Below are 12,492 nucleotides of genomic sequence, written 5' to 3'. Positions count from 1 at the left end.
AGTGGTCCCTAGGTCCTGGTTTGAGATCTTCCCTGTGATGGTCCCCTAAGCCAGAAGCCTGAGCAATCTCTATATCCTTTCTTACTTGATAGTCCTATAATTATCTTGTTTTCAGGGTTACCAGATGCCTAGTTTCATCCTACAAATAGTAAGTTCATCTCCAAATCTGAGAAATGTGGGGTCCACAGAAAGAAGTAGTTATAACTAGGGGAACAGGGGCCTTTTACTGAGAGAGAGGCAGAGATGCCCACATCAGCACAGAGACACAGAAAGCAGGGAACAGAGGGTCTCAGAGAAAGAGGCAGAGGCAGGATACCAAGGCCGGGGAACAGAGCCCACAGACCCAGGGAAGCAGACAGAGGGGTATAGACACCAGATTCAGATTTGGTCAGATGAAGTCAAAGTGATCCCTGGGCACAGAGAGCCTCAGCAGCTGGCAGAACAGAAGAGGCACAGACTGGTGGTTGGACAGGCAAAGGGGCAGGAGAGCGGGGGGAAGGTGGGCGCTTCCATGGGGATTTGTTTGTCCATACCACGCAGGAGGGTTGGCCACCTTGGTGTTGCAGGTCCAGAAAGGAGTCCAGTTCCTCTTGGCTCCGCAGTAAGGAGGGCTCCTTGGGGCTTGTGCATCCCGATGCCTGCAGTTTATTCCTGAAACACACATTGCCACCACTGCCCTCCGTACCCAGTGGCCAGTGACGGGCACCAGGGAGAAACACCGCCTCAGCCCAGTCCCTGTTGCTTGCCCCCAGCCCAGCCCTTCCTGTTGGCATAGGCGCAGGCCAGACCCAAACTGGCCTCCCTTTCGGGCTGTGCTTGGGCAAGGCTGTGGCACTGGCTGTGGGCAAGGATGACCCCTGCTGGTCAAAGGGCAGTACTGCCCTCCAGAAGACGGTCGGCGGTCAGCGCGGAGGGAAAGGGGATGGGGGTTCTGATGAGAACCTTAGCCCCTACTCAGATAAATGGTGTGCCTAGGGCGCCCTTCCTTCTCAACCCAAGGGACAGAATTAGTGCCTGATCGTGAAGGTGAACCTCGAAGATCCTGAGATACAGCTGGCATCACAAAAGGCATCTCTGCCTTGGACAAGCTGCTCTTAGGAAGGTGCCGTGAGTCCTGAAGACCAGGCTTCTCACCCAAGTTCCCTCCCAAGCCAGTTCAGGGGCAAGGGTCCTCTCCTCTCACACACCCAGCCAGCCCTATCCAGGAGCTCGAGAAGTTTGGTCTACTCACCAGGCTAAGATAATTTGTCCAAGGGGACCATTGCCAAAGCAGAGAGACAGGCCCTTCCAAGGCTGGCAGGCACTCACAGGCACCACTCACACTGAACCCTTCACGCTGACCCCCAGGCCTTCTCTTTCTGGCTTCCTCTCTGTCTTTGGGGAAGTGGTCAGGGTTTTTCCAGGAGAGGGGAAGAGCTGGGTCCCTCACTTCCGGTTTGTCATGCATATATAGAACCCTGAGCAAGAGGAGGTCTTCCCCCATTGTAGGGCTGGACTACGATGTCAAAACACCATGGGCCTGCCTCAGCCTGCACCATCAGGCGGGCAGCAATTTGGGAAAGGGGGCTAGGTCCCATGTCCCAACCCTGGGAGCACGGCTCAAGAAAACTTCCGAAGCTGTCTGGGCCTGTTTCCTCATGTGTAAAATGAGGCAACTGGGCCATATGATCCCTGAGTCCCTTCCAGCTCTAACTCTGCTGTATGTGCTAAACGCAAGTGGGAGGAGGAGACAGTAAGACCCGAGTGTCCTGCTTCTCACCGCCCCTCCACACCTCCCCTTCTCCAGTCTCACCCACTGCCCTGGAGACTAGTAGAAGGAAGGGGCTAGGACACTAGAGAGAGCCACATACTGAAAGGCAGGGTCCATTCTCCTCAGAGGCCTGCCACAGGCCTGGGTTCAGACTCTCCAGGCATGAGGCTAGGGGCCCAGGCCTCTTCAACTCCTGTCATTCCTTCCCAACCACTTTCTCCAGGGTCTAGGACTTGAGAGGAGAGACAGGAGGTCTCCAGTGTTTTACCTGTTCAGTGGATCCTGGAGCTCCCTGCCCGGCCCCCAGCTATGCCTTTTGAAGGGGTCGTAGTTGTGGCTGTGGGCACGAAAAGCGCCCGACCTTCGGAGGGGCACAGCATGGAAGGCTTCGCCCTCCTTTTTTCTCCCCTCCCTCTGATTCTCCTCCTCTTCCTCTTCCTCCAGCTGCGCTCTGGACTCCACCGCAGAGAGGCAGCGGCGAGTGTGGCCTCGGGGCACCAGATCTCCACCTGCGAGGAACACCTCTGGGACTTCTCTGTTCATGGAAGCTGCACACAGGCCAGTCTGAATCAAGAAGACAGAGAATGCTGAGCAGAGTTCTAGAACTCTGGAACCTTGGAACTAGGAAAGTGTCATAGTCAGCCAGGCCTAGAGTATCCTGTTACCCACTCCTCCCTTCCCCAAGGCACAGAACTGGAGGATGGTTGGCTCAAGATTACACAAAGAATTAGCTGAGGAGTCAAACCAGGAACGTGGGTTTTCTGACTCCCAGTCTAGTGTTCTGTCCAGTACATAATGACACCCTCGTTCACTCATTATCATTCCATCTGATGAGCACCTATCTGACAGGAAGCCATGCCAAGCAAAGAGAAATAGATATTGTTCCTACCCTCAAGGAATTCATTCTGGTGAGTGAGTGCGTGCATGTGTGCACGCAGACAAAAGCACAGATCACAAACAACTGGCCAGGATTTGTCAAATGTCACAAGAAAAGTTTCAAAAAAGAAGGCTTTGTGCTGAGTACATATAACCAGTTGGAGGACTCAGAAAAGGGAAACAGAAGGAAGTAAATAGCCTTTGAGATGGGCCTGGAAGGGTGGAGTGGTTAGGATTTGGCCACGTTGGAGAGGGAGGAGTCTAGGCAAATAAAACAGCAGGGAGAAAAGGTGCGTGAGTGACAGTATTATGACTTCTTCCTTCTAAGACTCCCGTCCTTTGGGTAGTAAGACAGCTATTCTGACCTCTCCCCACGGAGCAGAGCAAAGGGCCCCCAAATTAGCCATGTTGAAATTCCTTCACTCTCTCTTCCAGGTAGGCATTGTTCTCATAGCCCAACACTCCTGGAGGCTGTCAGGGCTTGCCTCAGTGTGTCTCAGAGTTAAGAACCCTCAGGAGCTCTTAAAGTTGAAAATGATAAACCCCGCTCCAGAAACAAGTACCAAATACCAGAGTTTCAAGGTGGCGGAGGGGCAGGAGGGCAGCTCACATCAGCGGCATCTACTTCTGCACTCCCTCCCAGGCCCTGTCTCTGCAGAACTTCTGCTAGAATGAGTTTCCCAGGCTCCTCTTCCCCCAGGAGAGAAGCAACTGAGATGCTGGGAGGACCCAGGAGGACCAGGAAGCAATGAGCCAGAACTCGCCCTCCTCCCAGGCTTCCTGTGAGGGCGTCAAGCCTTCTGCAGGTTATTTTATTCCCTGCCCCCGACACACACAAACACACACACACCCCTAAAGTCCAGGTTGTTGGCAAGTCGTCCCTTCCAGCTACTGCTCCCTCTCTCACTGCAACCTGCTGCCGCTGCAGACAGGACCACGGAGATGGTGCCTGTGCCCCACTGCACGCCTGTCTACCATGGGGAAGGGAGGACACAAGTACTCAGGCCTCTGCAGGTGGATTCTGCTGCCCTGCCGGGTGGGTCTAAGAATAGGAAAGGAGAGGCCTAGGAGACCAGCCCAGGCCTAGTGTCTCAGCACATCGGGAAGCCACATAGAGGGGGCCTCTCGTCCAGCCACTGGGACCCATCCTCTGTGTCCACAGACTTGGGCCTCGTGTCATCTGATGTGCCATCTGTAAACAGGATGGCCCGGTGACTTCCCTAGTGGTCCAGTGGTAAGAATCCACCTTGCAAAGCTGGGGACGTGGGTTCGATCCCTGGTCAGGGAACTGGGATCCCACGTGCTACAGGGCAACTAAGCCCACGTGCCTCAACTAGAGAGTCCATGCGCTGCAACGAAACATCCCACATCCCATCTTAGAAGACCCTAAGACTCGACACGGCCAAATACAGATATTTTTAAAAAATAAAATAAACGGGATGGGCAGTTCTGCAGGGAGCAGGACAGAGCCTGAGGGCCACAGCATGATCCCTGCCAACCAGGGGTCTCAAAGCTGAGATTTGGGGCAAGGGGCGGGAGGTACTGACAAAAAAGTATTGAGGGAAGCTGGGAGGGAGGAAAGAGTAGGAACTTGGGGTGCTCACTAGAAAAAGAGCAACAGAGGCTGGGAATAGGACAGAAATGGGCACTGAGGGGCACCATGCGGACCTTGGATCTGGCATTCAATGACCTCACAAAAGAGAAAAAGCTGTTAGACCTACACACCTGTACCCAGCTTCTACCTGCTCTTCCTGGCTGGATTTTGCTCATGGGGTGGATTTGACTGGATGAATGAAAAGCAGTGAATGGAAGCCCTTTCTTTTCCCTCCATCCCTGGAGATGCTTCCTGCTGGAGGTGGTACCTTGCTGCCTTAGCCTGGTGGACAGACATTTTTAATCCTGAGATCTTCATGTCCTGGGATCTCACCCTCCTTCCTCCAACTGAGACCACCTTGAATCTGACCTCTGCTCAAAGATCTGCCCTCTTTCTAACCTCTTCTGTCATGTCATTCATGGTCTCCGCCCTCTGTGAAAATGGAATTCACTGGACTCCTTCTCCCTCATATCTTCATTCCATTCTTCGGAAAGTTTTTCTGTTTTCTAAATTCCACTCCTTCATGGTATAATGTCAATAACTTTCATTCTCTCCTTCAAAGTGATGAGGTTTAGCAAGGCTTCCTCATCCCCCTCCCAGAGATATTCCGCCCTCCGCTTTCTGTGGCTCTACGTTCCCTTCCTTGCTGCTCTTCACACCAGTTCTCTCCCAGCCCCCTCCCATCTTTCCCTGGGTTCCTGAGCTCAGGAAATGGTACAAGGGAGCGGCCAGGGCTGGGGCTCACACAATGGCTTTATTTAGCTCCTGAATGAGATCACATCGTGTCACATCACTGCTTCCGCTGAGCAGAGATAGGAGATTCTGAAATAGGTCTGGGATCAGATGCTGGGGATGGGGGCAGGAGAGGAAAGCCAGAAGGGGCTCTCAGTCACTTTACTCTTCTTCCTGCCTCTGGATCAGATGCTTTCCCCACCAACATAGACCATCAGCATCTCCTGATCTCTCCTCTGTGTGTAATCTCCATCATTTCCCTAGTCGCCATTGATTCGTTACACATTCCAGTGTGTGCTGAGATGGAGGCATGTATTATTTAATTATTATTTAATAGTTCTCTTATTCAGAACTCCGAAACCGTAATTTCTTCAGGATGCTACAGTGGCTTTGAAGTTCGGCAGATTTGCTAGCTCTGCCACCTTCATAAACCAAGTGACCTTGGGCATCTCAATAAATAACCACATGACACTGCTTATTTCATGTGTTTGAGCTCTGGAATCATCTGTAAAATGGGAATGATAATACTACCTTGCAAGGATATTGAAAGACTTAATGATAATGTCGGTAAATACAACTAATACTGTGCTTGGCACATATTAGGTACTTAGTAAATGCTACTATTGTTGTGGTTGCTGTTATTTAGAGGCAGAGAGAAGGCAGAGCATTGAGAAATGGGGTTCTGGAGAGAGGAAGGCCCAAGAGAGAAGCGCTATATGATGGTTACCTCACTGTTATCTCTTAAAAAGAGAGTGAATAAATAACCCACAGGCTGACACTAAAACAACTGTGATGGGGACTAATTATCATAAAGTCCTTCTGATATAAAAGAACGCAAACAACCAGAGCAAGAAGGACCTTGATGAACCTGCACTCTTCAAAGAGAAGGGAGGGGCGATAGCCTCTGGTGATTTGCAGCAGAGGTTGGCAAACTATGGCCTGTGGTCAAATCTGTACTGTTTTCTTTTTTATATGCTTGGGGGAAAAAAATCAAAAGAAGAACACTACTTTGTGACACATAAAAATTATATGAAATTTAAACTTCAGTGCTCATAAATAAAGGGTTTTCTTGGAACACAGCCATGTTCATTCATTTACATACGGTATATGGCTGTTTTTGCATTACGATAGCAAAGTTGGTAGTTGCAACAGAGACCATATGGCCTGTAAAGCCGAAAATATTTATTATCTGGGTCTCTACAGAAAAAGTTTGCAGGCTCTTGATTTAGAGAAGCTGGGCCTCAGAATCTCAGGAAGGAGAGAAAAAGAGATTACAGAGAGACAGTAAGGCTTACTGCTCACCAGCCAGGCATCTCCAACCAGCTTAGGAAAGAGGGACATCAAAGACCCCAGCTCATCCATTTCCTAAGTAGCATCTGAGCCTACAGGGGTAGAGGCTTAATCCACAATCAGTGCCTACATCATCTTGTGGGACCCTCACAACCATTTCTTGAAATAGATATTAGTATTCCTATTTTACATCAGAAGAAACAGGCAGCACAGAGAGGGAAAGTAACTTGCTCAAGGTCACAGGGCTGTAGGAGGTAGAGTTGAGTTTTCACAGCAGATCCAACGCACTGCAGAACCTGAGTTCTCCTCTGAAACCAGAAGGCAAGCTCCCAGTGAGCATAAGTGGCTAGCTTTGAAAGAAGTCTGGGGAATTCTCTGGCAGTCCAGTGGTTAGCACTCCATGCTTTCACTGCCGAGGCCACAGGTTCAATCCCTGGTCAGGGAACTAAGAGTCCATCCCACAAACTGCTCGGCCAAAAGAAAAAAAACAAAAAAGAAATCCAGCACTGTTGTTATTCACTCCCATTCTCATCATCATTTCTGCCCTCTCCACACCAGCCAAAGAGAGAACGCAGCTTCCAGAAGAAATTAGATGGGGGGTAAGTTAAATTTGTCCTTTCTACTCCCTCTGGATCTTAGATATCTGAATGAGGTGATGGGTGGTGGGCAGGGAGGGCCTGCTTCTGTTTGCTGCCAGCAAACACTGAGGGTAGGAACTGCTGAGAGCAACCACACAGCTGGGCATGTGGGATGGTGGGCAATGCTGCCGGGCCCCTTCACAGTCTGGTGGCTTCCTGGGTCTGGCTCTGGGGTCCTAAATCTCCCCAAGGGGGCAATAACGGGGAAGACCTGAAAAAACTAGAAAGTAAAGAATGGGGAGGAAGGGAGAGGCCAGATGGCATGATCTGTGGGCTTCTCCTCGGGGTCTCCTAGCCCTGGGGGACAGGGTCATAGAAAACCCTTTGATAGTTCAAAATTTAATATACCTGCTTCTTCTTGCACAGAAAGTAAATCATTAATCCAACAGTATCCCACATAAAAGACCACAGCAGTGCTTCAAGTAAAGAAGGTTTCAGTTTAAAAAAAAAAAAGAAGGCTTCAGTAACCACAGTTCCTTCCCACCTCTCCCTGCTCCCCGAGCACCCCATTCTACAGCGGGTCATACAGTACCCAAGTTTCTAATACCGCCTCACCTCACCCTGACTTGGCTTCACCACTGCTCTGTTTCTCAGTGTGAGACATGCAAGATTTTGGTATGTGCTTGACATTGTGTAAGCGAGGGCTTTTCAGGTGGCTCAGCGGTTAAGAATCCACCTGCCAGTACAAGAGATTCGGGTTAGATCCTTGGGTTGGGAAGATCCCCTGGAGAAGGAAATGGCAACCTACTCTGGCATTCTTGCCTAGAAAATCCCGTGGGCAGAGGAGCCTGGTGGGTTACACTGCATGGGGCCGCAAAAGAGGTGAACACGACTTAGTGACTAAACGACAGCAGTGCCTTATGGCACTGTTCATTTCATAATTAAATTTTATAATTTTGTAATTAAGATGCTTGCTCCTTGGAAGGAAAGCTATGACAAACTTAGCATACTAAAAAGCAAAGATACTACTTTGCAAACAAAGGTCTGTACAGTCAAAGCTATGCTTTTTCTAGCAGTCATGTATGACCACAGTGCCCCACCATTGTGTTTGCACATAGACCTTTCTGGGCCCTGTCGGACACTGATAGGTGCTAAAGAAATATATGCTAAATATGTTAAGTCACTAAGTCGTGTCCAACTCTCTGTGACCCCATGGACTGCAGCATTCCAGGCTTCCTTGTCCTTCACTGTCTCCTGGAGCTTGCTCAAACTCATGTCCATTGAGTCGGTGATGCCATCCAACCATCTCGTCCTCTGTCATCCCCTTCTCCTCCTGCCTTCAATCTTTCCAAGCATCAGGGTCTTTTCCAGTGAGTCAGTTCTCCGCATCGGGTGGCCAAAGTATTGGAGCTTCAGCTTCAGCATCAGTCCTTCCGATGAATATTCAGGGCTGATTTCCTTTAGGATTGACTGGTTTTGATCTCCTTGCAGTCCAAGGGATCCTCAAGAGTCTTCCAACACCACAGTTCAAAATGCAGAATCCCTAATTCCCTGACTAGGGATTGAACCCGTGCAGTGGAAGCCCAAAGCCTTAAGCACTGGACCATCAAGGAAGTCCCACCACATCTCCATAAAGGGCAGCCATCACGCATCTGAAACACCCACCCCAAATCACCCCCGCCTCTTTGATATGTTAGGCTCACAAAGCAATCAGGACTTTTGCTGCCTTGGGCTTCCAAGTGTGACCATCTTCTTTCTTTAAATAGATTTGCAAACTGAACCTAGGGATCCTGTCCTTTCTTTCTGCTAGGCTTGTGTGCTTTTTTTACCGGAGGTTTGCTGGGACCCAGGCTAGCCCATGATGTGTGGGTGCTAGGGAATAAGAGGGGCAAAACCAATCAGTCCCTTTCCACCTCCTGTCAGTTTCTTGGCCTGCATCCTGGGTGCCATGCTAGAAGGGTGGGGCAAGAGAAGGGCTGAGGTTCAGAGGGACACACCTGAGAAGACTTTGACCATAGAGTCCCAAGGAATTAACCCATTAGATCCCAGGGAACACCTAAAGGTAGTGGGTGAAGTAGGAAGCCCCTAATCTGAATGGATGGAGTAATATGGAATCTGGAAGCCTCTGAGCCTCAGACATGAGTTGGTGGCCCTTTAAATCTTACAATTAACTCAGACGGATGAAGGGAGTACTGCCAGGCCTTAGAGGAAGGGGACCCTGGGTGAATTCGGACTTGAAATTTTAAAACTCTAGCCATCCTTTTTGTCCATACCTCTTGAGTAAGAAAAAGAGACTAGAAGACATCATAATGGACTTTGCTGCCAGGTGAACTTGAGTTTGAATCCCTCTTAATTGACAAGGTTTAGCTGTTTAACTGGGCTTCCCTGGTGGCTCAGTGGTAAAGAAGCCTCCTGCCAATGCAAGAGACCCAGCTTTGATCCCTGCATTGGGAAGATCCCCTGGGGAAGGAAATGGCAACCCACCCCAGTATTCTTGCCTGGAAAATCCCATGGACAGAAGGATAAACCTCACGTTTAATACAGGGATTGTGATATGCCAACCTCATCAGGATTGTGAGGATTAAGAGTGCATAAACAAGCTTTGGCATCACTGGTTGCACAAGTAGTGCTAATTAACTGTTGGCCATTTTGGTGATTTTCTGTTTGTACACCTGTGCACACTCACACAGACACAAACAGAATACACCTTAGTTAAAAACGGGAACTAATACAGGAGACTGGTGGAGAATTGTTCTGCCACTTCCTGGGTGTGCTGAGGGGTTCCTGAAGATCTCTACTTCTGGGGAATGCCCACTCATGAAGGAAGGACTCAGGGAAAGGGAAAAGGGAAACTCACCAGACTCAGGAGATATCCCAAAGATGGGAGACCCGTTCTTGCCCTCGGTTGGTGACTTCAATATGGGAGGAAGTCCCGCTTCAGGTAGCCCCTCTAAGAATCCAGTCCAGCACCTTAATGGGGGTACCTCTCTCTTGATCCTTTTAAGGGAATTGCTCATGGTCCAGAAGTTTGCTTAGGAGACAGGGGGGACTCATTCCAGTCCAGACCAGCTGCCTCTCCAACAACTCTAGCCCTTCCCTTCCCCGCCCTACTTCAAACACCCTTGACAGTGCTGGGCTCCGGTCTTTAACCCCTTTGGTGCCAACGCTGGTCCAGAGGATTCCTGGGTTCTCCTGTCTTTAACATTCCCCAAAGGGCAGCCATCAGATTCAGTCACAGGTGGAAACAGATCCAGGAAGCCAAGCTGGGGTCACTCTGAGCGGAGAGTATTTGGGAATGACATCCCAGGGAACCCTCACCCACCTGCGAGTGGAGACAGGGTGGAGCTGAGAGGAAAAAGAGGACATCTCAGGGAAAGGCCGATGGTCGGCACCCTACTTCACAGCAAGGTCCTAGAGGGGTCGGGGAGGTCCTTTGCTCTCTCTCTAATCTGGTTTCCAAATGCTGGTGGTTCCCTTTAAGAGGCAGGTTACAGTAGGGGGAGGAGGACAGACTGTATTTTCTGTGATGAAAGTGCAGGGAGGAGCGCTGACAAGGGCAGCTGCATTTGAAGACGGCCCTCCTTCGGCCAACAGGAACAGGGTGAGCTGGCAGCTCGGCACACACAGCTCCACTCCCAGAGTGTTGTGGATACCAGGCACAGGATATCTGACGGGCTCTCCACCCCCTTCCCTGATAACCGCTTCTGGGGGTGCTGACTCACCTTCCCTGCTTCCCTGGGGCAGAGGATGGCGTGGGCAGACACTGGACTTCCTGAGGTACCGGGGAGCCTCCTCCCTGCCAGGCCCATGGTCTAGTGGAAAGGACATGCTGCAATTGGAAGAGTTTGGCTGCCTCTGCCAACTCCCTAGATAAGGGGCCTTGGAGAAGTTACCTATTCTGGTAGCCTCATCGCCGCCTCTGTACAATGGGGATAGTGAATGACAGATGTACAAATAGTGGCACTTAAACGCTGGGTCCATAATAGTTATTATATAAATAATAGTTACTCAATAAATATGCTCTTCAATAAAACTGCCACTTGCTGTGACCTTGGATAAGCCCCTCCACTTTCTGCCTTCCCTCATCTATTAGATGAGATTATGTGATCCATGGTCCATCCTTGCTCTCAAACCCTCACTCTGGGTGAGAGGAAGAGGGCAGCTGTTGCCAGATGTGGAAGCTGTGTGCTCTTTCCTATCTGTGTGAAACTGTTAGTCGCTCAGTCATGACTCTTTGCGATCCCACAGGCTGTAGCCTGCCAGACTCCTCTGTCCATGGGATTCTCCAGACAAGAATACTGGAGTGGATAGTCATTCCCTTCTCCAGGGAGTCTTCCCGAGCTAGGGATCAAACCCAGGTTTCCCACATTGTAGGCAGATTCTTTACTGTCTGAGCCGCCAGGGAAGCCCTTTTCCTACCTGGCTGGGCTCCAAACCATATGACCATACGAGTTGTTTCTTTCAAGAATACAGGGGAAACAGCTACCTGTTTTGTGGTGGAGGATCCTCAGAAATCCTGATTAAACAATCCTGTGATGATACAGATGAGGACACAGGCCCCGGAAGGAGGCGTGATTCACCTGAAGTCGGCCAGCGAGTGGGTGGTGGAGGTGGGCGGGGACCCAGCGCTGCTGCGTCTGTGGTCAGCATTCCTTCCACCATCCTGAGCTGCTCTCTCCAGCTATCAAGCCTTGAAAACTCCCATGCTGTCACCAGGCTGCTTCATTATCCCCAGCTTTTTGGGAACCCTTATCCCCATTTCCCATTGACTTTCTTCAGGTGAAATCCCAAAGCCTAGGATGTAAAAAAGGTGATAATCTTGGCCCTGGCTCCTCCTGGTAGTGGGGCTGGGTGTGGGTGAGCAAGTGCCAGCTAAAAGCCTGCATGACATAGGAGGGATAGAGGGCTGGTTTCCGGGGGTGGAGGGGATCTGGAAGACATTGACAGATGGGTTACTATATGTTTTACCTTTAAGGGAGGAAGTTCTCAGGTTGGGTACCCAATCTCCAGAAAGGATGTGGGGTGGGTGCTTACTTTCTCTCTCCTTTGCAGACCTGCACGAAATCTGGAGGTCAGGGTTCCCATCTTCCTAGGGTGGTTTTCACTAGAGTGAAGCACTATCTGCTACTCATCCTCCATTAAATTATCTCACGAAGAGGGCTTAATCCTAAAGTAACTATTCCAGCTAAGTCTCGCCATCTATAGATTTTAGAGGCTCTTCTATTCTCCAACGCCACTGCTTAAGGGAGGCTCAAATTCCACCCTGACTCCAAGGAATTTGGTCTCTCAAGAGATGAAGTATCTGGTTTTGGCCTTTTTCCAAGGTGCCTGTGACCCTGCCTTCACTTGCTTGTCATCTGGGTCAGACCTGGGCTCCCCTTTAGTCTTCTCTGTAACAAGAGCCAGGATGCAAAGTGGGAGTTCTGCAAGGAAAGGTAAAGACTGCCCCAGCTTTCAGAAAAGGAGTACCTCCCAGCACTCAGACTGAGGAAGAAATCTCATATTGCCTTCCCAAGTTATGAAGGTTATCCTAGCCTCTAAACCAGAACTCCTCCTACAGGTTAACTCCTCACTGTTTCCAGCAGACACCACACAGGTGGCAGTGAGTTCCCGCCTCCAAAGACTAACATCTTATAGTGCTAAAGAGGAAGACAATACGTATCAAACTAGCT

General features: G+C 50.1%; 1 protein-coding gene across 4 annotated transcripts in view; it reads right to left on the bottom strand.

The window, feature by feature from the left end:
* Positions 1-9,892, bottom strand: part of ARHGEF2 (Rho/Rac guanine nucleotide exchange factor 2) — a 48,676-nt gene extending 38,784 nt beyond the window's left edge. For 2 of the 4 annotated variants that reach the window (XM_070785067.1, XM_070785070.1), the window contains exons 1-3: positions 9,678-9,890; positions 2,019-2,314; positions 534-651 (exon numbers count right to left, since the gene is read on the bottom strand). In XM_070785067.1, coding sequence (XP_070641168.1) covers positions 534-651; positions 2,019-2,293 — 393 coding nt within the window. In that variant the 5' untranslated portion in view covers positions 2,294-2,314; positions 9,678-9,890. Of the gene's footprint in view, positions 1-533; positions 652-2,018; positions 2,318-9,677 lie in introns of those variants that run through there. The other 2 variants (XM_070785074.1, XM_019953429.2) reach the window with 2 other exon arrangements.
* Positions 9,893-12,492: the final 2,600 nt, after the last annotated feature.

Source organism: Bos indicus, chromosome 3, assembly GCF_029378745.1.
Source record: "Bos indicus isolate NIAB-ARS_2022 breed Sahiwal x Tharparkar chromosome 3, NIAB-ARS_B.indTharparkar_mat_pri_1.0, whole genome shotgun sequence".
NCBI classification, from domain to species: domain Eukaryota; kingdom Metazoa; phylum Chordata; class Mammalia; order Artiodactyla; family Bovidae; genus Bos; species Bos indicus.
The sequence above is the reverse complement of the archived record's forward strand: the minus strand, read 5'-3'. Positions and strand labels throughout refer to the sequence as shown.